Raw genomic sequence first — 27,743 nt, 5'->3', positions numbered from 1 at the left:
AAGTAGTGAGTTTTTAACTTGCATAAATCTATATCACTCTATAAGAGAGATTCTGTGTAATTAGCATGTAAGGTTAAATATCAAGTTTGAGCTTAGTTTAAGACCATCAAATATGTGTTCTGCTAATGAGCTGACTTATATTGAGCCTAGGAGGAAAGAAGCCTCTCTTATATGTTTCATAGGATGCATAAGAGAAGGGTTCTAATTAAACATCTTAGAACTTAGTTGATTTAGCAATATTCCCAGTGCAGTATTGCAATAGTGTAATAGACTGCAAATACACACTGTATGCTTCATTGCAGACTCCCCTGTTTTTTTCAAATCAAAGCTAAATAAAATACACTTTAATACTTAGTATTTTTAAAATAAATGTACTGGTAATTAATGGTACAGCTTAGAAGGATTCAGAAGGGAAATCCTAGTTATAGATTATGTGCTACATGCTTGAATAGCCACATGTGTGACCTCAATTCAGCAGTGTGCTATAGAGTAGAGCCCATGATTAAACACTGTCATTATAACAAATTGAACAGAAGCTGCAAGCATTGAATTGCTTCATAAGAAGTCAGTAGCAGTAAGATTGTTCTGATCTTAATGCTAATATTCACTGCACCAACCTTGTAAGGTTTGTATCTTAATTAAATTGTCATAAAGAGATGTTTAAAAAAATAGTATACATCAGATGGTGGGGTCAGCTCATTCTTTACTAGAATATTTTCATTCTATTCTTCTCTCCCTTACTTTCTCATCCAAATTACAATTATCACTTTATTTCATATACACCATATATCTTCTTTGATGTTCTGATTTTGCATAGTGCAAGTATAGCAAATAAAGAAGCTGGCTTTCTGCTGGAAAGGTACTTCCAATTATATTTATGTTAAAAGACTGTTCTCTGAGAACATAAAATAGCAAAGTAGATCCTACAATTCCTGGTAGTTATTGATTGTTGTTTCTTTTTTGAAAGAGTATATATTTTAAAACTAACGGAGGGATTTAAATTCATGTCTTCCTCTTCTCTTGTTAACTGGAAATGGTTGTGGATCAAATTCTGCCATTATAGTTAGAATTATTCCAGTAAGTTAGTAAGTTCTTCCTTTGAGTAGTAGGATATTATTTGACATAATGAAAGTATCATGACTTGCCCCCAGTTTTTACTGAATTATAATTGAAACACTATCATGAAGATGCTGATGAGACCTACAATTTAAATAATGTCTCCCTTAACTCAGGAATAATTAACCTTGCAAAGCAAAGTGAACAAGAACCAAGTTCTGTGACCTCTGCCTCATTAGAGCACACCGAAGAGACTGTAGGAAATAGAAAAGTTCTTCCAGAGTGGACCATCAAGAAAACTACTAAAGCAAAGGTATAAGTTAAGAAGTGGCATCTGTTAAATGAGATAGGTATTGTGGCCAATGTATAGGTATCAGAAATGGCCAATGTTTTTAACATGGTGGAAATAGTAACTAGCAATCTAACAGCTATATTCACTTTCTTAACCTTCATTTACAATCTCATTATTTATTAATAATAATAATAATAATAATAATACAGCACCTAATAATAATAATACAGTACTTTGTCCTCATGGTTTACATGCATGTTTTAATTAAAATTCTCACAGGTGTTTTTAGACAAGGAAATTGAGACCTTTTACCCTGTTTTTCTCTTACAGAAAGTTGACCTTGTTTGTTGCTTTTCATGCGATTCGGATTCATTTTTTCCCTGGCCTAGGTTTCCTTGTCTGTATGCCTGTGTAGTGTGAGGGCTTGAGCAGATATGCTTTGAAAGTATTTTGAATGGGAAAATATTCTTAAATGATTCTGTGGGGTTCTAGTTAATCCTGTGATGATCTGTCTGTTCCTCTATCTTTTCATGAAAACTGCAGAAAGACCAAACATGCAAATGCATACACGTGTGTGAAAGCTGCTGTTGCTGATTGCCAAGTTTTCCATATTCAGCAATGTCAGACTGTCAAATCCTGTGAGAAGTGCGGGATCAGCAGGGTAGCAAAGAGAGAAAAAACCTGAACAAAGTGGGTGTTAAGCAGGCAACCTGGCAGACTGCTGGCTAATAAACCTTACTCTACAAGAGGCTAAAACATTTAGTTATGGAGCTTTCTTGCATGTCTGCTTTATCCATTACTTACTGAGCTGGGGCATCTCACATTTTTATGTGGCCCATGCTCTGAATACTTAGAACAGAAACAGAGAGGTAGAATTACTTGTCTTATATATGTCATTGCCCAGCTGGTGGTGAATCCTCTGTAGTGCAATAGTGTTGGCTTACATGTAACAACCACGAGTGTGGTCTTCACCCTGGGACAGTCTTAACTGACCACTCCCAAAACCACCTTAACACCATAGATGTGTTACTGCTAATTACTCTGTCTAAGAGTCAGAAGGTCAGTGTGGGTGTTGCTGGCATGTGAATGTGTCTGAAGTCTTTTGGGACTACAGCTGACTTGCAATCTCTAGTGCTGAGCATACATGGCTGGTATCCTCAGGTCTGGTTCCCTCTCCACAGGGATGTGAATCCTTATAAATGGATGTCCTTCTGCATCCGTTAAAATCTGCAGCATGGATGGCAAGATGTGGAAATTAATATCACTCTTTGAGAAACAGAATTAAAACCCCTTTTGAGCCACTGATAGGCAGCTGAGGTTGGGATAGTAGGGGGTATTTGAACATGGCATTAACTCAGCAGTATCAGGCTTAGCTTCCCCCTACCCAGTTTGTGGGTTTTATTGTATTGAGCTGCGGCTTCTAAAAGGTTTAAGCCTTCAGGCCTTCCATGATTAGGAGCTGTCCAGAGCCGTCAGCACTCCTCTTTACTTCCAGAAGAAAATCTTCCTGAAAAAGAAATGGCATAGGAATCAGCTGGGAATTAAGGCTCTCCAATACTTTAATGTAAATGCCAGGACAAAGGACATGAATTTAGGAAAAATTTAGGATTTACTGATATAGAAAGCATGAGTATTGTCTACTTGCCATCCTGATTGTCTCTAGAATTGCTTGCAGTAAACCATTTGTGGTATGATAATTTTGCATGTTACAAATAGACTGTGTTTAACATACTTGAGAACTTCTAAAATTTAACTTAGTCAGTAAAAGTATGTGAAAATGTTGGTAGATTTGAAAAAAAAATGTTACAGTGAAAATAAAGCAACATAAAGTCTGGACTGTTTCTGCCAGATTGACTCAGGAGACTTAGCAGGACAAGAATGTGTTATTTCCCCAATGTCAGATTGATGATAACTTACTCAAAGGAGAGGTGTTTAGCTAAACTGGTAATGCAGACTTTTTCCAGTTGAACTATCCATTTATATTGCACAATGAGTATAAAATGTTCTACTCCTAGTACTATCTTCAGCATTATTTTGATATATATGCATCATCTGATTACTGTGATACCCTTATTTGCGCAGGACAAAGCTCTGAGGGTGTGCACTTACTCTGCAAGCAGCACTGACACTGAGCCAGAGCCAGAGTATGAAACAAGTTATTTTAGAACTGCAGAGGAGACTTTTCTGGAGTTAACAAAGAACAACAAACAAGGTAATTGAAAATTTGTACATAAAAATGTATATCCCTCATCTCCACTCTGACTCAGCAGGAGACAGAGTCCTTCATTAAACTTTCTGTCTAGTTTTCACTTTCTGACACCAAATCTTTCTTCAGTCTAATTTTCCATTAGCTTTTTATTACTTTTTGCTTTTTATTATGTGTATATCTGTTTTTCCCTTTCTTCCACAGTTTTTGCTAGCAGAAGCTTACTTTGTGGGGTTTTATGCATAAATCTCTACAGTGTAAATAAAAATAATTACATTATTACAAAATTGAAAGGTGACTATAAAGGTAGCTTTCTTTTTTTTTGTTTTTAATTATATAGCCAGTTGAAATAATGCAATTTTCCAACCTCTGTGTCAAAGTGATGTTGGTTATGGTGTCATAGTGATCTCTCTCTCCTTGTCCTCTGTGTATATATTGCTGTTTTCAAGTACCAAAGCTTTTTGTGAGAACTGACAGCAATTTGGAATTTACTGAATTCCTGAAGATAAAAATACATTAAGAGAAGTTCTTGAGATCACAGTTTTCTGTGTGTTTAATAACTCATGCTGCAAGCCACCTTTCAGTGCAGGTGTGTGCCCTCAGGGAGGGGAGGAGAGGGCGGCTCCTATCCTTGCTGGCACAGCTTCCCTGGAGGAGATAAATTCTGGCAAGTGCAAAGGCCAGTGCAAGGTCTCTGCACCACTGAGGCCCTGAGAGCTTAAGCAGTTCTTGAGTGATTCACAGGATTTGTGCTGACCCTTGCACAGCCGTGAGCCTGACCTGGCAGAGATTAACCTACAGCAGATACCGCGGTGACGATTGCATTAAAAACACCGTGGACGGCTGGACAGGCACACTGTGCTCTTCAGTGTCTGCTGGGAGTTGGGCTTAAGCAGCTGGCATTTTCAGAGCTAATCCATTTTTTGTGATTTCATGAAAAAGAGAGAGCAGAAAGGAAGCTGGGACCGCTTATTTACATTACTTCTGTAACTTTGTGGTTTTAATCTGTATGAAATATTGCAAGTCATTTAACTCAGCCCATAAACACTTCTTTTTATAGATTCTGCTTTTTACAAACCATGTTCTAATATAAGAAAGGTGTGGGGTTTTAAAGAGTTAGGTAAGCATTTTTTTTTCTGTATAGATCACAATTTACAAAAAGAAAAGGATTTTATCACGTGTTACCAATTGCATTAAACGGCAGCAGATTCCAAGTTTAGTGATACCTAAGTATGACTTGATGTCACCATTTTACATAGAAGGTCATTAATTTTGTGTATATGTCTAACTTTTGGGTTAGTAACAGAACTAAAATACTTAATTGTTGTTGAGACAAATAGAAAAGAAGATTATAACATATTATTGCAAGAGCATTTCTGCTGTAGTCATTCCTCATGGTCAGGATTTCTGCTCTGTGCTCTACAAATGCAGTTCTCACATTGTATTAATAACCATACTTTATCCCATCCTGTGTTCAAAGATCTTGGCGTCTTTATGCGCGCAAGCGATATAACCTCAAAACATCCACATGAGGCTGAGGCAGGGGCTCCAGCAAACCAATTCACAGAGAGTATTTTTATAGGAACAGTTAATTATATTTATTAGCTGAGTCCCCAAACTCACTGGTTGCCCAATTATAATCTCGGAGTGATTTTCATTTTTCATTTATAAGCAGAGAACAGAAAGACTGAGTGCCCAATGCAAAGGCTATTAAGAGTCAATGATAAGACCTTCATTGATTTAGTGGGCTTTGGATAAGATTCCCAGTGCATTGCCCAATGTTACGGAGAAGGTCAGTAGAGTAGCAGGAAATATGCCAAATATTCCAGATTCTTCTCTTTCGACCATGAAAAGGTTTTGATTTGAATTTCATAAATTATTTTTTATCCTGATGTGATTCTGTTGGAGGCATCGGAGGCAGAGGCTCTCCTAATGCTGTAGGTTATAGGGCAGAGATGAAGTTTGTGTAACAAGAAGTGCAAGGAAATAAACTTAATGATCACATAAGTATCTGTCTTCATTTTCATAAGCTGCAGAAAATTTCTTTGGTTTTGTTTGGATCTTCTGAATGAGTTTTGAGCCTTGGACTTCAGAAACTGTGGTTTTATTCCTAATTACTTTGTGCTACAGTAGGATCTATAACAAATGGGTAGCACTTCTTTCTTACCTTACTAGTGTATTTTTTATGCTCTTATATTCATTAACTAAAAATGTAGTGAAACGGAAAGATCTATCAAACTTAGCACATCTGCTATGTAAGGCTATTAAGAAACAAGAACAAAAACTTAATGCCAATAAATAAGTAGGGTCCCCTAGATCCGCCAGATTAACCATCTTGTCTGTAATTGAAAAAGAAAGGAAAATAATGTTGGTTTTTGCATGCCATCTCCTTCACCTCTAATATTGAGTATGAACAATCTCCAGTATATGCATTGACTGGAGAATTAGGAGATAGTATTTTTAATGGTTTTGTTGCATTGAATTGCAGATACCTTAAAACATTTGAAATATATTTAAAATTTGTAAAAATACATTACAGTTTATGTAGACTGCTATAATGATATTATTTGTTACATCTCTTACAGCCGAGCAGGAAAAACAAAGTCAGCGAAAGTCATTTCTGGGGAACCCAATCTCAATTTTGGATTTATACCAACACAGTCTCTATGGCCATTTTGGAGAGGATGGACCTGAACAATTAACACATTACAGTTTAATTGAGAAGCTGAGTGGATCTTCCAGTAAAGACAGCAAGGGCAAGGAGAACCCAAGTGTAAGTCACTGTAATTTTTATATTACTTCTCATTTTGTTCATTATCTGCCTTTTGGTTTTTCCTCAGAGTGTTGATTGATTACTGAAACCTGGCAGACTAGAAAATAACAACATGACCTACAAAAGAGTAAAGATCTAAATATTTTTAGAACAGAATGTTACATTTGAATCCTCACCTGTCATAGAATTAGACTTCCAAAATTGACAAGTAGAGACAGTCTAGCACTTCATCATTAGTAAGGAACTGAAATTTAAAGCTAGCAAGAAAACACAAGATTTATCTTTTAAGGCTGCTCCTTCACATGTAATTAGATAGTTTGTATAGCACAACATGTAGTAAATGACTTAAACTTCTGAAGATATATTCCTGAAAATTCAAATGAAATTATGCTACGGAAGTCAACTATCTTCTCATCTCATTTGAAATAACTTTTGGTGTTAGCTTTGCAATTCTTGATTTGAGAGTTTTAAACATCGTTGTGATGAAGATCATTACTAATCTGATTGGTGGATCTGGATGCTAAACTGAAACAAATTTTTTCTTCTCTTACTTCGTGTGAATCCACTTGCTTTTCTGTCTCTAAAAGTATTGAATCTGACATCACACAGTCTCAGCCAGCCTGAAAAGCAACTTCTGAACCTGTTCTTTTCCTCCTCTTTTCTCATACCTTCTCCTCTCATCCTCTCACCCTCTCACCCTCTCTCCTTTGATCTAACAAGCCAATTTTTTTTAAAATAGAGGCACCTAATCATAATCCACTGTAATCATTTCACCTCCGTGTTCAGTCTCTTTCCCCAGCTCTTCTTTTTAGACAGAAGGTCTTTTGTTTCTATGTGGAGCACTCAGCACATTTTGGGTATGTTATAGTATAAACAAAGGTGGTAGCAGAAAATAATGAATCAGCTGCTGGTTTGTAACACCCTGGTGTAGTGCATAAATGAGAAAGAGTTTTTATCTCTTCCCACACCCCAGTTTTCAGTTTCAGAAAATGACTGTGCCTTGTAACTTTGAGGTGCTTAACTCTAACCAAAGTTAGAGTCTTACAGCTTTCAGGAATCTGGGCCAAATATGCAGAAAGAATATGTCTGTACCCCTGCTTATTCCAGCTCTGTTGGCATGAAAGTTCTGCTTAATTGAATATTAAATTGACTCACAAACTTCAAAAGGAAAATCCTGAAATGTATGTGCCTTATTTCCCAATCAACCAAATTTCATTAGTACCTAGAATATGATTCAATTTTAATATATTTGGGTCATGTTAGAAAGAACAATTTTAAATAATCTGGCTTCATAGTTGGGAAGAAAGAAAGAAAAAGGCAGCAGAAAGGTGTTTAAAAGAATGCATGAAGGAAAATAAATTGAGCATCCACTTAGTTCCTCATCTTGAACATCCAGAAATTCATAGCCTAATTATGCCCATGAGATGAATTATATATGTATGTATATGTATATATATAAAATTACATAAAAATCAGTTCTGCCTTCTGAAGGCCAAGGTCTTGTGCTATTAACAGAGCAATTAGATTTGTTTCCACTGTAGAAAAGTGGCTCCAAGTTGTATCTACTTTTAATTAATTCTTTTCATGCAGTCCTTGTATACGACATCTCTGCATTGTGCCCAATCAGCCTAAAAGCCTAAACAAAGCCCATTGAACTGGCCTTGGGATCCTTGCAAAACTCCATCATTAAACTAAAAGGCAACAGGTGTAACTCAGCACTAGCATTTTTCATACACTAAGTTTGGGAGCTCTGGAGTTTACTTTTTGAGGATCAGAAACAGCTCTCAACACAGGGTTGCCTCTCGGTGAACAGTGAAAGCTCAGTAAAGCACTAGAGATTTGCCTATTAGTATTAAACTTTTCAGAATGACAAATGAGAGGCAGTAACCATGAAAAGCAGGTTGTCCTGAACTCCTTGTTTGAACCAGCACAGCAAATTTTTTTGAGTTGTAGGTTGTCCAACCTAGGAAAATCCACAGTCTGATTAAATTAGAACTGCATGATCTGGAACAACACCCACAAAAAAAAGGGGAGCACCAGAAACAGAGGCACTTATGGCCAACGAATCTTAAAAAAAAAACCAAACAACAAACCTATAAATTTTGAGGGCAGAATAATGCAGCTTTCATGTAGAATATTTGCCATTTTGAAAAATGAAATGCAATGTGCTTTGAAATTAATTTCCAAGTGGTATTTGTGAAGCCTTTAACAAAAAAAGCAAAAGATGTGTGTCAAAAAAGTGTCATGGTGGGCAGAATGAGTTTACACTGCTTGTCAGAAGAGCAAGTGTGCTGTGTCAGTCCCTCAGCCCAATTAAATTGGGCTGTACAGCACTAGGACAGTACTGGGGGCTCTAATGAGACAGTCTGGCAGGAAGCTCTGTTAACCCAGACTTGTCATTTGATTTGTCTCCTTCTCAACCAATATATTCACCAGCCTTACCTCCAAAGTTTATACACAAGTTTTATCAGCAAAAAAGTACTGCACAGGAGTTTCAGAAGAGAAACAACCAATGGGCAATTAGTATGATAAAGGCACACTGAAGGGAGAGTTTGAGGAATCAAAAATGGCTTTTTCACGTTGACAGGAGAAATATTTATTGTTACAGTTTCTTACCTTCCAGGCCTTAAACAGCATCCTGGTCAAATTCTCTTGACACTAGGACCAATTTTATGTTACTTTTATTTTGACCCAGGAAACATATTCTGAAATAATGTCGTCCTTTTGTACTCTTGCAGAATTTTGGACAAGAAAAACAATTCGCAATTTCAAAGAAAGAAATAAGATGCATTGACTCATAGATTTAAAACTGGCGCCTAAATTAAGAGCTATGATTATTTTCCTCACGTAGGATTTTCAAAACAAGAAACATTAATTTTTATATGTATCAAATGACTTAATTTTATTTGAACAGTAACATCTCTGATTTAATAAGCAATATGCAGCACCTGATCCAAAGTCCACTGCACTCAGCCCATGGGAGACACTTTGTCAGTGAAACTTCAGTGAGCCCTGCATTAAACAGCTGTTCTTCCTTGCAGCAGTAACTTCTTGAGCACTTTATCCACATCATGATTGCTACCACATTTTTACAATGAAAAAACTATTTCACATTTCATCATTTACTTTACTATTTAGACTTTAAAAGCTAGTTGGTTTTTTATCTTATCAGAATTCAGAAAACAAGATAAATTTCCCTCCCCTAGGCCCATTTTATGATCAAATAAAAAGCAACACAAGACTTTTTCTTGTCTTTGTTTCCTTGGAGGAGTAACTGGGTTGGTCAAAGATTTTATTTCTTAGTCATCCTAATGGTCCCAAAGCATTATGAAAAATATGTTTACTTCCCTGTCCTTAGCCAACCATCACATACTTCTATTCTGTAATACAGCCCTCTTCTGTCCCTATGTATTACTCAATTTGAGTCACCATCAAGGCTTTCTTGTTTTTCAAGACATGACTTGAGCACTTTGAATAAAAGATCCCTTATGGAAGGGGTTGGTACCCATCAGAAGTTTCTGATTCCTCTTGTTTTCCCTCAGTTGTGAAGAGATACATGAGAAATCTGACATTTCTGGCAGAGTTACCTTGTTAATTGCATCAGCACTTTGACTGGGGGGCTCATTTAACAGAAGAGGTTTCTGTGTGCAATGTGAAGTTGTGAATTGCAATGTGAAGAATGTGAGTTCATATGTGTTGTACAGATGATTCATGAATGAGATCAAATGCTCAAATCACCGTGTCTTGAAATTCAAGTAGATATTAGAGAGCGCTGGCATATACAGAGAAAGGAAAAATTAGAGAAGTTGCTGCTGTTTAGGCTGCACTTACAAATAGGACTGACCTGGCAGCATTCCCAGATAAACTCAAGGTTTTTTACAGCTGAGTAAGCTGATTGGGAGTTAATGCTGTATGATTGACTTATTGTGCTCACAAGCCTCCTATTAAAGCCTCCTATATTCTCGAGGAGAATATCCACGAAAGGACTAGAAAAAAAGACTAAGAAATTTTGATAACTGCACAACACTTGCCATCCTCAAGGATCTCCGAGCGTTAAATTGATACTGTAGAGGGTGTTCCAGACTTCCTGAATTATGGCAACAGTTAGAGCAGCCCAGACACCTCTGCAGGCTGCACTAAACAAGAGTGACGGCAAAATAAAGAAAGGCATGAGCTGCTGCTGCTTGCATCTCATCTCCTGCAGAGATCAGAAAGTCGAGCCAGGGTATGGGTGGGCAGCAGCACACTGGGTACTTTGTACTGTTCACCTGTTTAGGCAGCTCTTGGAGAAAGTGTCAGCATTATGTGCCTGATTTGGGTTCTCTGAGTCACTCTCTGAAGGTGCCTTATTCTCTTTGAAAGAGAGAAGCATCAAGTCCCTTTTATAAGAGACTTTCCATATTTAAGTGTCTGAAGTAGTTCTAGGGAGACCATGTGCACTCTGCTTTCACAGAGAACTAATTTTTTTCACATTATCAGATGTGCTTAGGGAGGGATTCTGCTTATCACATGTGAAAAAGCCTAAGATAATGATTTCGGTCCAATTAACAGTTGGGAAGAGCTGCATCCTAAGACTTCAAAGTGGAAAGGAGGTATTGACCTGTGGAACCACTTGCTTCCCTGCCCTGACCACAGCTGCCTTATACTGAGTACCAAACTTTCAACCCATGGTTACAAATATGAACATTGCCCCAAACTTTCCTTTGTGGGGAACTAGTAAAAGCCAGCTATTGTAGCTACCATTTGTATTTTAGAGAGTGAAGCTGCATCAGTGCACACTCAGGTGAGCACTAAATAATTGCCTGCTTTTTACTTTCAAAATAACAGGAGTACCTGCAGTTGTGGCAGCACTGGGTGATATTTGGCTAGTTGATTGGTCTCAGGATCTGTTTCACTGTAAATTGGTGACAGCAATAACTATCTGATGTTACAACCAGAAAAGAACAGCAAATGTTCCTGATGACCTCGGTCTTAGCTTGTTTTGTAAAATGCATGTGTTACTGCAAATACAGGGTTTGAAGCAACTATTACAAATTATTATACTAGAAAGTAATGGAAGGTAGAAGAGGTCCCTTGTCAATAAGAGAAAGCATCTAATGGGCTGGATCAAATCCAGGAATTAGTTGATAGTAGGTTTCTGTGTACTAATTGTACATGGAAATTGTACACAGTTTACTGCATATCAAGCACAGAAATCTCACCTCCTCTTTGCTATTTTTCTTGCCAGGCTTAAGAGAGAGGAGGAGGAGGAGGAGGTGAGGAGGTAATCAGTTTTATTTGCTTTCCTAGTCCTGATGAACCTAAGATGTTAAGGAAGAAACTGCCACTGCAATTTGTAAATGGGGAATAAGTCTGCAGTCTCATTCACTCGCCTTTTGTGTTTTAAGATTATTGTTTTTCTTTCAAGCAAGGCATTAGTATATCAAATCATTGCATATATTTAGGGATGTGATCTATTTTTGTAAACATTTGGTGGTGTTTAGAAACATTAGCCCAGAAACATTCTAATTCAGTCAGAATTAGATACTCTTTCATCTTCCCCATCACAAAAAGTGAAAATGACTTTTACTGTATTTATGTTTTATATTAGCCCCTGTTGACCCCTGAATGTGGCCTGTGAGCTACACATGTTTCTATTTGTCAAAACTGCCTCAATAGAATTTACTCACTGACAGGTTGGGATTGTAAGACTTCCTTTCTATTTAATCAAAGGGTTTTGATTCTCAGATAAGTGATGCAATACTTGTTCCATCAAAGAAAGGACTGTCTGAGTAATTACCCCACTTGATGTAAGATCTTTTTTCAGGGGAATTATATTGGAGTATTTGACAACATAAGTGACAAAAACCACAGGAGCATGGTCTGAAAAGAAAACAGATTTGACCATACCACCCATGGGAATAATACAGAATTAAAAATATTTTTTCTAGCCTCAAGTCTGATTCAACTCATGTAGGGAAAAGTGAAATTAGAAATAAGATAGGACATCTGCAGACATCAACAAATCACACATATCTGCATGTTTTTTTCCCCTCCATTGGGCAAGTTCACATTCCAAGATCTGCTTCCAAGCCTTATATTCATTATGAGGTCTCATTGTTTCTAATACCTTGCCATCAAACTTGCCTTCAAAAAGTAAAGTGAAGAGACAGCAAAACAAGCAATTTGAAGACTAGCTAGGCAGTCTTCTGGGACCAAAGTCTCACTTGACATGTCTCACTTAAGAGAAATGTGGTGTGGTGTGGAAGAACATTCTTACAGCCAGCCTGAGGAACTAGCTTGGCAACAATAAAAAGCTGCAGTTATACAGAGACTCATTCCACTCCCTGCACCTTCTAGGTGAAACACTGAGAGTTTCTTATGCTGCTGAAAGTTTTTGTAAAAATTTATGCAATAGAGAATGGCTCAGCAAGGAGGATGATAACATTCTCCATAACTTTTTTAAGTTTTTAAAAGACTTTGGCAAGACAAAACAACATTTGGAACTCAGCGTCCACCAGAGAAAATAACTTTTTTAATGGTATGCAAGGGACATTTTTAGGAAAAACATACCCTAAAAAGAACTGGAAGCTGTTATCTGCTGATACAGTTCTGCTTCTAGCACTAATGACCTCAGTAGTTTTAGTACTGTGCCATCAAATCCCATTCTGACTGGCCCTCCAGCTGGCATAAAAGCTCTATTTTATGTTTGGTTAGTGTATTTATGGGGACGGGTAGGTGGCGACATTTTAACTCAAGTATCTTTTAGCACATAGTTTTAAAAGAGTATCTGGATGTCAGTGAAGGACAGAAAGTCTTTGGCATAGTACAGCAGGCTGTGTGGCATTTTAAAACACATGGTGTGCAAGGCTAGCAGGAGAATGGTTTGGATGTGTGAGAGAAGGAGAGGAGGAAGTGAAAAGCTGCAGCTGTGACTGGAAAGATGAGGGCTTAAAGCATCGCTGGCATGAAGGTGCAGTTCTAGTGCCTGTGGCACAGGGTCACTGAGCACGAAACGCCCCAATAACTCACGGCGCTGAGTGAACTGTGCCTGTGTGGTTTCTTGAGTGCCAGATGCAGATGTTTGGGCTTGTCTGATTCAGGGCAACACACCCAGATGTCCTGTGGCCACAGCTGGAGCGTTGTGCTCACTGAGTATAACCCCTTTGGCACTGTAAGGAGGGAAGAACTTTGCCCTTTCTGAGTGGGAAAACTTGCTCAGTGAAGCAGAAACCCCATATCCCACCATCTCAGCAAGTAATTTCAAATTTCAGAGAGAACCTTGTCTTTACAGCATGTAGGAGCTGCATAACCACATTACACAGCGGCCCAGATGTCGCAAAAAGCCCTGCAGTTCATTTGCTGGAGTCCCTGGAGGGACAGTCCAGAACTGCTCCTGTACAAGTGCCCAGAGCAACACAGAGCTGTACAGAGCTAATTTACAGTGAGCCTGCTTGGGCACAATGTTAGCACAGCTCCTGATGGCCTGGTTACTCCAGGTCATTTCTCAGCAGTGCTGAGGAGCTGAAATAAGCAGAGTGTTGATAAGACCCCACTGTATTGGGTCCCAGCCCACTCAGCTTGTTTATGCTGTTTCCACATCACTGTGCCTCACAGACACATCCCAATTTAATGTCTATTTGCCTATATAACTGGAGATTACATACAGATTTAATAGGCCCAGGGGCTCGTAGGTGTAAGTAGGTAGATCTTTTAGTCTAATAAGAACCAAAAGTACATATGAAATAAAAGTATCATTTGCTAGTGATTTCCCTGAGTGGAAAATGTTCCAGGCTGTTTTTCAGAGGTTTGACAGATGGAGCTGATGTGATTTGCAGCATAGCCCAAAGTGCACTCGTGTTTCTGCCATTTGTAACCAGACGCTCTTCAGTCCTCTGTCTTTGGAAATGAAGTTGCAGGTTTCATTTCTCTCAGTGTTGAATTGGAATATTATAATAATACTGTAGGCCAAAATGGAATTCAGGGCACATTAAAAATAAAAAAAAAAAGAAACAAATGATAAATATTAGTAAGCTTGTGAGATAGTGTAATTGTTGTAATGGTAGAAAATGTATTAGTAATAAAAGAAAAGGCTAAAAAATAGATTGGATACAATAAACATTGGATTGACTCAATCAAGAAAAGAGCAGTAGGGCAGAGATGTATTCAGTGAGCTGTTTGTTTTCTGAAGCTGGAAAATATTTTGACTCCAAGAGGAGCATCTGATTAGCAGAGTTAAATGAGATGAATAATGCTGTAATATTTTTGTGAATTGTTTTTCCAGCTGAAACTTGCCTTCCCCATCTATAACACAGATATGTTTTGCATAAAGCACTCAAACATCATGCAGGGAAGGGTAGGAAATGACTGCTCTTTTAGTGTGAGAGTTCCACACTAAGCAAAATACATGAGGAGTAAGTTACACAGCTGACAGTAGCAGGAATTGTAGCAATATACAGAGAATATATTAGCAAATTATCTCTTTTTGTAAGAGGATGCTTTTTATTTTCCTATGCACATGAAAATAATAACCTAATCAACATGGTCTTTGAAAAGAAGGCAAATTTTATGTCAAATATTAGCAAAAACCATATTGAAATAATGTTTTGGTGTTTAGCTTGTTCTACTAGCCACTTTCATTTCCCAAAAGTGATTAATCTGTTATTTAAATGAGAATTTATATTAGACTTTATGCAGTATGACACACAAATTGTCTAAATCCTTAAGAAAAATATTGATAAATATATTTTGCAAATTCAAACATTCTACTTTATAGGAAGTCCCAAAGTGAAATATTTTATTTCTTAGTGTATTTTTAGGCCCCTGTATATGAATTCCAGGCTTGTTCAGCATCCATTTTAATTTAATGGAAAGTAATATTTGTATTTGATAAGAGAAATAAACATGGTATTTAGCAGACTTATTAGCAATAAGTGACACAGGGAAGTGTCTTTGGGAAGTTTATATGTAATTTAAATGTCTAATTATCTTTCACAAGGGCTAAGAAGAGTGATATCAGTTTCCATAGCACATGTCAGAGTCCTCCCAGCCTGAACTGCCCATCAATCCATCAATGACTGAGACACATCCTGATGGCTCTGCTCCCATTAGTCACCTTCTCTAAACTTCTCCATTCTCTGCCTGATCATTAATAGAGGTCACTAAAAATTTTGCATACTATAAAAAGCTGTAGCCTTAAGAACTTCCCTTAGCTACTCCAGTGTTATTCTCAGCAAATCAAACCCCAAGTGATTATTTGAAGAATTATCTGAATAATTGCCACTCAAACATTTTTAAATTATTTTTCTGACATCCCTATTACATATGCACATATACTATGGGTTATTGAATGCTCTGTAAAGCAAACTATAAAATAAGACCTCATGGGTTTGGGTGGATGAAGAGTAAAGAAGAAGTGGGTGGAAATGAAGAAATTAAATATGAATATGGTATGTTTCTGTGCATTATAAAATTAAAATGTTAACTGTGCAGTAATAGTCTATGATATTTCTTATAGCAAAGAAAAATGTCTAAACTTCACCAAGAGATTGTATCCACAGAAAAGTTACCAGATTGGGAAACCTGTTGGTAACACGTGTACTAAGATGAAAAACAGATTTCAAATGGAAGAGCTTTTCAGACAATGCCTGAAATTGAGGAGCAGAAGTAGCAAAGCAGCCAGCACATGCTTCTTGATCACTCCTGCAAGAATTATTTTGCCCTGCATGGACTAACTGGAGAGTCTTGTTTGTGACCCCTAATCAGTAAAAATATAGGCCATTTTTTTCACACTTCATTTCCTAATGGCTGTGCCTAAATTCTTATTTAGACACTTCAGCTGTCCAGTTTTCAAAGGTGCTAGAAATCTGTAGCTTTTTCTGATGTCTCTGACAGATTTACATATTTGGATCCTGTAAAAATCATGGAGTTTACATAGGTGCTTGAAAATTGTTTTAGATATTCTCCCTCTAACTGGCAGAATTTTGGTCTGTAGTATCCTGCTTCTGTATATTGGCTCTGTGGGCAATGACATGGAACATCAGCAGACATTTTCCCTGAGTTAAAAGGAAGGGCAAATACTGTGTATTTGTACTCTGGTCCTACTATGTTCTCATTAAGAACATAAAATAATGACATTCTTCATATTTTTTAACCCATTTCTTTATTGCATTTTCCATAACATTAGTGTATAAGCGACTGGAAAATGCTAAAACTTTCATCTGTATCATTTTACAGAATATTTTTATTATTACTGTTATAGGAATATCATCATCCTATCTTTTAATGTTTCTTAGAACCACTATAACAAGCCAGGGCACAGAGAGTTCAAGATTTATAATACAACATTTCTATAAATAAAATCCATTGTAAAACCTGGAATCTGTATTATGACATCAGTAGTAGCACAGTGATGAAAACAGAGGCAGCAGGGCAAGACAAGGACAGCAGTCATCATCTGGAAGCTGTGTAATGTGAGAGCTGTAGCCTTCCTGGTGGACTACTATAGACTGAATAGTCTTTGGGGGTTCTGTTTGCTCATCAAGTTTCATCACTTGTAGTGGTGATCCTAGAACATGGAGTGACTGGCTATGTAGGAAATTTAGATATGGAGACATTTATCTTCTTGTCTTGTTCTACAAGGCAAATACTGCTGGGTTTCTTCGTGACATTACATAAAAACTACTTGTTTGTTCGATTAGTGTGTTTTCCAAGTGGAAAGGGGGCTAACGTTGATGTCACCCACTAGCGTCACATGCACTGCATTTAGCTCAGCGACGTCCTTCTGTTCCTGTGAAAGTGTTTGGGAACCCACACTCTCTCCTCCACAGCCAAAAACTTCGATCCAAAGTAGGGAATGCTCTGGACTTGGGATTTAAGATATCTCATGCTATTCCTGGGGGAGACATCTGTGCGAGATGGAACTTTTGTCTTCATAACCTGTTTCTCGAGTAAGTTATGAGGCATGGGTACTGGATGCCAAAGGATAGAAGAATTCAGAACTATGAATTAATCATTATGTAAATAGTTACCATTCATATTTACTCAGGGGCAGAAACCACTCAGTATCCATAGACTCAAGGACACAGGGCATGAATGGAAACATCTCCATAGGCTCTGGATAGCACAAAACCCCTGAGCTTTTATGCAGGGCAGGGCAGTAGAAATGAAATCATCGTCAACTCCATCTGATATAACATGGCCTGCCTTGCTGTTGCTGGTGGTATTAGCATTTGCTAACCTGTGCTAAGCCAATTTTGTGAGACAGTTGGGAGTTTGATAAACGTATTTCAAATGGTATTTTGGAGAAATCTCAAGCATGGGGGGAACTGGTCATGTTCTGTTCATTGCAGCAGATGGCATCCCATTTGGTGTTTGTTAGCTTTGTTTGCAGCTCAATATTTTGTTTCTAGGGGAACTCAGTAAGTTAAATAATTTATCTCTCTATTGCATCAAGAGTCTGATCCAAAGTCTACTAAAGTCAGTGCAAAACATTTGATTGGCTACCACATTGACTGGATAAAATGCCAGGTCCTGTATGTTGAAGAGCATTTCAGATGCTCCCTAGTAAGAACAATACAAGCCTCTGTCTTTCCACTGAGAATTTTTTTGACTGCAAATAAAAAAAAAGTATTCAAATAGTGACAAAAAGCTTAGCAGACAAGAGTACAGGACTGTGAAGATAGGGTTGAATGTCCAAATTCTAAACCTCTCTTCCTATTAAATTCCCCATTTTTAAATAAACAATATAAATAATACCTTCCAGCTGCATTTGGAATTTAATCTAGTACTGTTAGCAGACTGCTTTGAGAGGTTTGAAAACCCCATAGCTGTACTAAGCAAATAATCATTATCACTTAATATTCTCATCAAGCATTCTTACTCAAGATGGGATCTTGCATTACAAGGGCTGACCATAAACACATTGCTCTTCTGATGAGGAATTTTCAAAATGTCAGAAGCAAATTCACACCCTGATCCTGCAAAGAGTTTTGCATGACCAGAACTCTACTGCCTTCAGCAGTTCTGCTGACCATACAAGGATCCTAACAATGTCTGCACATGGTAGAAATTTCTATTGCGTTTTTACAAGTATTTGAATCCTGAATATCTAGGATATCAAAGAAATCAACACTTCAATTAATTTTTTTTGTATTGCAATAAATATTAAACATCTGTTAATTTTCAACAACATTTTTCAAAGTACTTTTTTACTAGTAGGGCCTGGAAACTGCTTTATTTGGTATTTTTATCCAGATTTTCTGTTTGTGTCGTCTTTGGGCATTCAAAAAGTAAGTACCTATTAGCTGTACAGTGTGTCTGCATGAATTCCAGTTGTATTTTAGTCCTCCTAGTGGCCTAATATATTAACAATATCATAATCTGTAGTTAAGGCATAGGAACATGTTCTAAATCACCAATACCTCACTAGTTTGCAGCATTAATACTGCAGTAACACTCCTGTATTGCTAAGGTCAATAAATCTTCTAAAGCATTTGTCCAACAAATCCATCCATGTGGCTGTCACTTCACATGCACATTTCTGGTTTTATACAAAATTGTAGCAAAAATCAGTACAAAAGATACTACATTATTCTGTCACTGCAGGAAGCCCACTGTGGGAATGGGACCCTGTGCTAGTTCATCACACCAAATTCCTTCTTTGATTATTCCTAACGAAGGCTTTTCTCACAGCCAGACAAGGGGGGTCAGACCCCACAGAACCAGGGTTCCCAATTTTCATGGTGCTTCCTTTCTCTGAAAAAGCCTCCAAAACCTTCCCAAAATAACACCTCACATTCTAGGAAGGGCCTTTTGCAGCCTGGGTGGGCTCAGCACAAAGGGTTATCAGCCTTTTAGATCCTGTTTGTTATCTGCTTAATTTGAACCTTGCTAATATCCAGGGAAGGCAAAGGTGGAAAGACAAAGGGCAACACACTTGCCCTCAACTCTTTTTCTGTTTCAAGGCTGTGCCCCTCAAAGAGAGTTTGCAACCGCTGATGCCTCCTGCCAGATCCCAGTGGGAGACATTTTGTATGCCTGGCTGAGCCACAAAGTAGGATAGAGGTTCTCATGACCAGAAACAGATGTACTTTTGTCTAAAAGATGAAGCAAACACGTCTAAATCCATAAATTGACTAAAATTTCCCTCTGATCACAGCCAGATGATATGTGTATTAATCAAAATGGATATCACTGCTTTAATTTGGTGAGGAGGCAAGTTGAACACATAAATCTCCTGGCTGTAGGAACCTCCATCTGCATCTCCAGCAGTGGTCATCTTGGTGCCCAGCATTACTCTATTAAATTCCAAATTCTTATTTCTAGTAATTCTAGTTCTTAATTCTCTTTATAATAAACAAACAGTATTTCTTTTTGAGCATTTGTTAGAGCTAAGAAAAGGACTATGATCTTCCATCAGCATTTAGGACATACCCCTGCATGTACCCCTCTCTCTCTCATTTCTTTTTGGATTAACCCACATGGCTACTGAGTCACAGCGAAGGACTTTATCCTTGACTTGTCTGGTAAACATCAGATTAGTTACAACCTATATTTTTTCAATCAAGATATATTTTAGTCCACTGGCTAAATTATTAAATTTAATGTTGGCCTGTTACTGTTCTCGGTGTTGTCTCCATGAGCACAGGCATGGTGCTTTCTCCTGGTCACCATGCTGGACACCCCAAACAACATGGATTCTTTCAGGTACCAGGCACACTGCAGGATTTGAACATAGACCCGGTACTCCATAATCCATAAATCAAATGAGAAGGGCTGTTCCTCCCCCCTGCTCACTTATGAGACATGTGAGAGGTCTGAGGGATGAAACATAGCTATCAAGGTATCTCATTTCTCATGGATGCAGGCATGATGGTTTATGCATTTCGTACACACAAAGTGAGTATTTTAAGAGTGGCCCCAGTGGCTGGGAGAAAACTGCAGAGAGAAAGTGTTGCAGAAAACTGCAGCAATTGTGGAGGTGAGACCAGGGAAGGGAACAAAGAGGATATGAGACCTGTCTGTGGTGGTTTTTTGATACCAGGAGCATGTCTGTGGGACGTGGACAGCACAGGAATGACAGCAGTGGAGTAATACATCAAAAGTGATCTTTGTAAGGCAAGTGGACACAGCCAAGAACTCTGCTCAGCTGGATTCTGAGGTGCCTTGCTTGCCTCAGATCATACCACCACACTTCCCAGTTCCACCATTTTGACCCACTTTGTCCTTCCTTGTATAGATGGTGGGGAAGTTGTTCTTGCTCTCCTCATGGGTTATGCCACATGCTAGCATGTGCCGTGGTCTCTGCTCCTTTGTTGGCTCTGTTTATCCCCTTGTTCAGCAGCTGTTTCTATACTTGTGGTTCAGGTTTTAGCAGGAGGTGCCCAGGGTGCAGCTGTAACGCTTTCTTTACAGTGGACTTAAGTTCTGTGAGAATAGGCACAAGCTTGGGTCACAGACTGAATTTCTGAGCCAGCAGCACATCAGAGTGGGCACGTTCCTGTGGCCACGTGCACGAGAGCATTGCTATAACAGCCCAATCCTCTTCAGCACTTTGAGTGGGGGAGCCATGCAGGCAGACACCTGCAACTCCCCACGCTTTCACCAGGAATCCAGGAGCTCCTGCCAACAGGCCTGAGTTAGCAAACATGTCCTCAAGCACATCTGAAACCCAGCCATGAATTTCTTAGCTTTTAAATTGCATTTTTTTCCTGATTATCTTCCAACAGTTTTGGGGTTGTTTTTTTAAATTATTGATTAATTTTGGCTTGGCTATTTAATACAGTGTTTGGTTAACTAATTCATGTAGTTGTTTATAATTATTGCCTTGCTATAAAATCATCTTAATAGAAGGTTAGAGGTTTTTTGTTTTCTTTCCAGTAGAATAACAAGTTATTTTATTATTCAAACAAGGCTTACTTCCTGCTGTTTTCAATAAGATTTTTAATAAATATGTAAATTTAAAAATTAATTTACTGCATACGTTTGGCAGCATGATTCTTGAACTGACAAAAGTTTGATGGATTGTAAAATTATCCTCCATAAAAATCATCAGTCATAGTAAACAGAATTTATCAGCCTCTGGTAATTTTACAGCTTTTTCTTCATCTTATCTTCTGTAGGGAACTCACTTAAAATTGATTATAATATAGTATGTTTCTAGAAATGTAATTCATTCATAGATTAATTAGATTTTAGGTTAATATCCCATCATGGAATAGGACATGAGCCAACAGTGTTTTCCAGTTGTTACAGAACTGCAGTAGAGAAACCTTGATTACTGTTCCCATGTGGTTTAACCGCCAAGACCAATCACTAATCAAATTCAAACGACATAAAATGGAACATCCTTCATAGCATTTATTTTCTGGCTGACTTATACTATAGGCTTTTTATTGATACAACTTGCTGTACTGAAATGAACTAAAAATTGCAAGAGAGGATTTATCCTTCTACTTTAATTTGGTTCTGCAGCCTATATCTGAAACTCTCGCTCGGATTTTTGTGCGTGTCGTGTTGCTGTCCCTAAAATATTCTTCCCCACAGCAGAGATAAATTGTTTGCATAAATTTAGAAAGTACATGTAAATAACTGTACTGTTATGTCGGATTTGATGGCAGATGAACTTAAAACATAGGTTTCCGTTCTGCAATTCATGCTTTGCTTGAATCAGCACTGAAAACTGTGTGGCTCATAACGTCAGCTGGAGAGGTGGCAAGTGCAGCCATGGAACCAGCATCATTATTTGCATCTATCCTGTCACAATTTTCTCTGATTGCAAAGAAACCTTTCTAGTCTCATTGCACAGTGTCAGAAAAAAATTATGCACCTAGTTCAGGCTGCTACAGATTTATTGGGAAGGTAACCTGGGCTACAGCCTCTTCCTCTGCTGCCTCCAGGGGCACTTACCAGTGCAACGTGTGGCAGGATTGCCCAGGAACAGCCTCTAACCCTCACTCAGGGAAGGTGCAGAGGAGGGCACACCTGGTGGGTTTCATTAGTGCCAGATGTCACAGAAGGGAAAAGAAAGGCCAATGGGTTTTGGCTAGAATCATTAGACATAAAAAACCTCTGATAGGTAGAGAGTTGATTAAGATCTGTAGTGGAAAGGGAAATGACAACTTCAGGCTCCTAAAACAAGCTATGTTGTTGGGCTGGTGTTTAAGCATGCTAATTCAGAATTTTTTAAAAATGAAGAAGCCCCTGCTTCCAAATTTTAAAATTATGACCTCTGTATTACTGGTGGGAGCTCAGAAGAGGTTTCATTCTGATGTGTGTGCATCATGTACACAAACATGGAGGCTCCCTCCACAGCAGCTGAGCTTGCAGTCATGAAGGGGTGGACTGATGGGCCTGGAAACATTGTCTCTTCCCAACTGTCCTCCTCAGAGGCTAAAAATGAAAAAAACCTATTTGCTGTGGAGCTCACTCCTTTGTTTAAACTACCTCCATGAATCATCTTTAAAACTTGTAAGAAGGGTCGTTCCCTTCCCTTCCTCTGCAGGTCTTCTAGCAGAGCTTCGTGCTCTTTGAACTCCCCTCTAGCCCTCAGTGCATACAACAAGCCAGAATTCATAGCTGGGAGAATTATTTCTACATGGTTTCTTCACACTGCTGATTTGCTCTTAGTCCTGCTACATAACCTTGCTACTTCAACAGTCGGAATCAATGATCTCAAAAGTCTTTTCCAACCTAAACAATTCTATTATTCCATGGTTCTTTATCTGCTGCTTCTGTTCTTTTTGCCCTCAGGCCAGCTGATGTACCTTGGATAGTCACATGCTATGAATCTAGTCCAATACACAAAAGAGAGGATTACTAGTGAGGAAAATCATTACCTACTGCCAATTACCATTCGCAATACGGTCTTGAAGTGCAATTCTGTTTTCCATCAGTATGCTGGGTGACTGACATGCAGACATTGCAGGCCAGGAGATGAGGCATCACTAGAGAGCAAGAGGATAAGAGTCTTTGTAATTACCAAAATAAATTGTCATGTTCAAAAAAAGCCAAGGGTGGAAGATGAAGACAGGTAAGAACACAGCTAATACTTAAGAACAGTAGTCTGAGAACAGTTCAGTAATACACAAAAATTACTCTAATTACTGAAAATGTCAGTGAAATTATATATTGTATGAATATAATCCTGCATTTACTGAATTTGAGAGGATTTTTTTTCCTTCAGTCAAATGGGGGATAGAATCTGTCTCTTTAAAAACTGCATTTGCTATTAGATTTTTTTTTTAAATTCTTGAACTATATTTTTATTCCCTTCCTGATTCAGTTCTGAGTAAGTATCCCAATTAAGAAAAAAATCATCAAAACCTCTAGTCCAGGATAAAATTGTAGCCCCCTTTTTTATATAAAGACATGAGCTTTATTGAAACCATGAGCCACACTTTCTTCAAGGTAAGGTTAACTACTGTCGTTCAGTAGGACAAACTGCTATATATTTAAATGCTGTGAGGTGAAACAATCTGATGAAGACTGAAACGGTGAAGTTACTTAGGACTGCATAGTTCCAGTACCATTTGGTTATCACTGGCAACATAACCTTCCACGTAGTTCTGTCAGGGAATAGTAGTGAGCTTCAAATGGTTAAGTCGAGTTCAATAACTTTGTAACCAATCTCATCTTTCAGTATGACTTTTTTTTTTTACTGCAATTTTTTTCAATCACTAGAAAATCAGAACAATTTTGCTATTTAGCTCCCTCTACAAGTAAAGCTAAAAGGATCTTTTAAGAAGTGTATCCTATATGTGTCTTGTTCATTTTCAGTCCATCAGGTTCTAAAAACTGAGTATCAGCTTCATTTCTCACCATGGATATTTCTTCCTTAATGCCTTGTGGTGAGCCTCTGATTGCACTAAGCACTGCTTTTAGTGGGTAGATTCCCTCTGTGAGAAGCAAAATTGGTGATTCTGCCAATGTGAATAGAGTGAGGCTCTACTTTGCCTTCTGGAGAAAGTACTGGTGTTTAATTGCTTTTCTTTTTAATGAATCTCCTCAACACACTTGACTGAGCACCAGCATTGTGATCGTTTCCCAAGGTATTGCCACTTAGAATTATAGGTTTTTACTGCTTTTTAAGTAAACTTTGTCCATGCAGAGTTGATGCAGCCAGTGGCCATTCTGAGGCACTATGAGAAAACAACCACATTTGTGCCATTCAGTTCATAATTAAGCAGAAGGTAAAAAGATAAACTTACCTGATCTGGCAAATGGGACCTCAACATCCTGGTTTATTAAATTATGCAAAAATTCAAAGACCATTGGTGTAAACCTGATAAGGTCAAACAGTCTCATCACGTCAAGAAATATTTAAATACTTTGTAAATTATGAAGATGATATTCTTGGCTTTAGAATGCTGAAGGTACTGAGTCACCTCATCATGTTATGAAAACTAAGGCCCAATCACTAAACTATGTTTTATCTCCTAAACCATGCAAGAATTTGAGCTGTAGGCAGTGTAAGTCTCAACTCCTCAGTCACCTGTTCATTAAGCAATAGCTGTTCTTGTCCAGATCTGTACTTATCAATCATACAATGGTCATGCTAATCAGCTTTATTTCCTCTAAGGTAATTTATTTGCAATCCAGGATCATCAGAAATGCTGTCCTTGTGATACTTAAATGTATTTGTAGATTGTTAAATTCTGAAATACAGGAGAACTGAAATACGGTTCTCATTGTTATATTACCCATAATGCCATCAGGAGATGATACATAGCTATGTATATATGGCTTTTCTATCAACTGCTGAACAGACTAATGAACTTAAAAATGCTTCCTATCAATGCATTTTTTCCCAGAAAAGAAACTGGCACTTATTGTTTATCATGAAAATCTGATGGCGTGTCTCTGAGAATGTCATTGTCTGCCATAGCAAAATAATCATGGAATTTCTGCTCAAATGGAAAAAAAGAAGAATGATTCATTATTTCAGAAATTATTTTACTTTCAGTCCGAAAAATAGATGAAAGCTTCTGACAACATACAAGGGAGAGCAAGGCTTACCTTACTATTTAAGGTTATGTGTTAAAGAGAAAGAAGTTCAAACATCACATTTTTAGCTCAGCAGAGGTCATGCAGTTACAGCTTTCACCTTTGTAGTTTCTAGGATGTGACTGTACAACTGTTTTCACTGCAGAGTGTTACCTGTCCACCTGATGTTAAATGAGATCCAGAGATTGTTCATTTTCAAAGGGAGCCTACATGGCATTCTGTCCCGGCTAGATGACAGACAGCTACTCCCTGGCAGTTCAAACCCAATCCTTTTCACGTTACACCTTCACTGCAAATGGTCATGTAACGCCACTGAATTCAGTGAGAAGTTACTTCTGATTAGACCAGTGTATGTCTGATCAGAATACTGCTCTGTGAATATATTAAAATTGTCCTACTAAACAGGTTATGTATGAGCAACTTGTGTAATGCTGCAACAGCATATCCCACTTAGGCCCATTGTGTCATAAATACAAAGCAGTTATAGGAGTAGAGGATATCTCAATTGGTAAAACTCTGAATTTAAAATGAGAAATAGTGGCTCAGTGGGATCAAGTTTACTGTGAGCATATGCAAACAAAGTAACGAGCAATTTTTAAAAGGTAAAAATCCAGAAAATTGCTTTCCTTCACAATAAAGTTATGAGTAATAACTAAAAAAGCAAAAAAGAGAACATACTTTGTATCTTCTATTAGAGATCAGAACTGAAAGACGTTGAGTTATACAATTAAGTATCGATTTTGTTGATCTATATTTAATTCTCATAGCAATTTCATTGTTTTTACCCAATAGTGTTTTGCAGTTATACTTCACTTGAAGCAATGCTCTTCTTGCTCTTTTGTTAATCTAAAAGCTAAATTGCCCAATGCATGAGAGACGTAGATAAAGTTCATTTTGTTCTTTTGTGTAACTGATTCTGAGCCCTTTAAAGTGCTGGTTAACTAAACTTAGGCAGCTGGAAAATACATTTATGCTGCAGAATGGTTCATTGCTGATTCTGGGCTCTGGTGTGCCTTAGAAGCGTAGCCTGACCCCAAGACAGTCAGAGCTGCTGCATGTTACCACATAGAAGAAATGGCCTTGCTATTGCTTTCCTTCCTGCACACGAGTGTGGAATCCTTTGTGTCTGTGAACCAGCCCGTCCTTCCCTGCTCCTTCCTATTACACCTGCAGAGTCCTTGTGCCATTCAGAACAGCTGCAGCTGTGACTGGTCCTTGATCACACAGCACTGGAAAGGCATTCTACCCACATGTAACCTCTCATTTTTAAAGTTTACAGAAAACCTAATTTGATGTATTAATGTAGAAAAAACACCTATTTATAATGTATCAGTGTAACTGCAGGCTAGTTTTGTTTTCCTAATTTGCTGTGCTTGAAGTGACATGCCAGATTTTATTACATCACTAATGGGTTTTAGTTATTCCCTTTAGGATGTTGCCAACGAGGAAACATTATTCTGATTCATGACTCAAGAGTTTATTTCAAAGTGATGTGACTTGTGATGAATGTCTGTATTATGTCAGATGAAGTTTCTCCTCTTCTGACAACTGGTCACTGCTCTCAGGTGGTATAAGGCACACCACACCCAGAAGTTAAGGAATTCCAGCTGTGGGAAGCTCTCCACATACACTGTGGAGTAGAACAAGTGCTCCCCATGCCCTAAGGCCATAAAGGTGCAGATTTTCTATAAAAAAATAGACTTAGTATAAGTAGAAAAAGTTATCCATTGATTTGCTTTAGGGTGACGGGCCAGTGCTGTTACTCTTGTCTGCACTGAGGTGTTTTTGGGTTGATTTTTTTTTCTTTTTTCTTTTTTTTTTGACTTAGACCAAAATCTCTGACTACATGTTTTTGTCTTTTCTCTTAAGTTAATACTTAGGAAAACATATAGTGTACACACCAAATGCAGCAGTCACCTTACTCAAAGAACAGATGCAGAATAGTCAGCAGAAAGTCCCTACTAATATAGGAAAGATTTGACTGGAACCATGACTCAGAGGTTAGGTGCTCTCTACACTATTACCAAATATCACCCATTTCTCATGGATATAAAACACATCTGATCTGCTGCCTAATGTTCCTCCTGTCTGCAGAAGCAGCTACTGACTCACATTAGTGCAACTCTCAAATGTATTAATGAACTAATTACTTTAAAATGCATGATGTTAACATCTCTGGGCTAACCCTTGTTCTTTTTTATACCTGTGACTCTGCTGAAGTCAGTAATATATTGATATGAACAAAACTAAAGATACTACATAACCATATACAAAACTTATCCAAAAATTTTAATAAGAGTTGCTTTGGTTTTGCCTTTTGATTCATCTAGTAACTTCTGTGACTGCCATGAAAAATAGGAAATGTAATTAAGGATGAATCTAAATAAACACTTTGGTAATTTTTTACAAATCGTATCTATAGTAACTGGAGA

General features: G+C 37.9%; 1 protein-coding gene across 4 annotated transcripts in view; it reads left to right on the top strand.

Annotated features, from left to right (window-relative positions):
• NCKAP5 (NCK associated protein 5) overlaps positions 1 to 27,743 on the top strand; it is a 371,875-nt gene that overhangs the window by 339,809 nt on the left and 4,323 nt on the right. For all 4 annotated transcript variants that reach the window (XM_027679099.1, XM_027679100.1, XM_027679101.1 and 1 more), the window contains exons 17-19: positions 1,233 to 1,369; positions 3,431 to 3,560; positions 6,140 to 6,327. In XM_027679099.1, the coding sequence (XP_027534900.1) occupies positions 1,233 to 1,369; positions 3,431 to 3,560; positions 6,140 to 6,327 (455 nt within the window). The remainder of the gene's footprint in view (positions 1 to 1,232; positions 1,370 to 3,430; positions 3,561 to 6,139; positions 6,328 to 27,743) is intronic.

The sequence above is a fragment of the Neopelma chrysocephalum genome, unplaced genomic scaffold, assembly GCF_003984885.1.
Source record: "Neopelma chrysocephalum unplaced genomic scaffold, ASM398488v2 Primary Assembly neopelma1_44, whole genome shotgun sequence".
In the NCBI taxonomy this organism is placed as follows: domain Eukaryota; kingdom Metazoa; phylum Chordata; class Aves; order Passeriformes; family Pipridae; genus Neopelma; species Neopelma chrysocephalum.
Note: the sequence above shows the minus strand (reverse complement) of the source record. Positions and strands in the feature narration are given on the sequence as shown.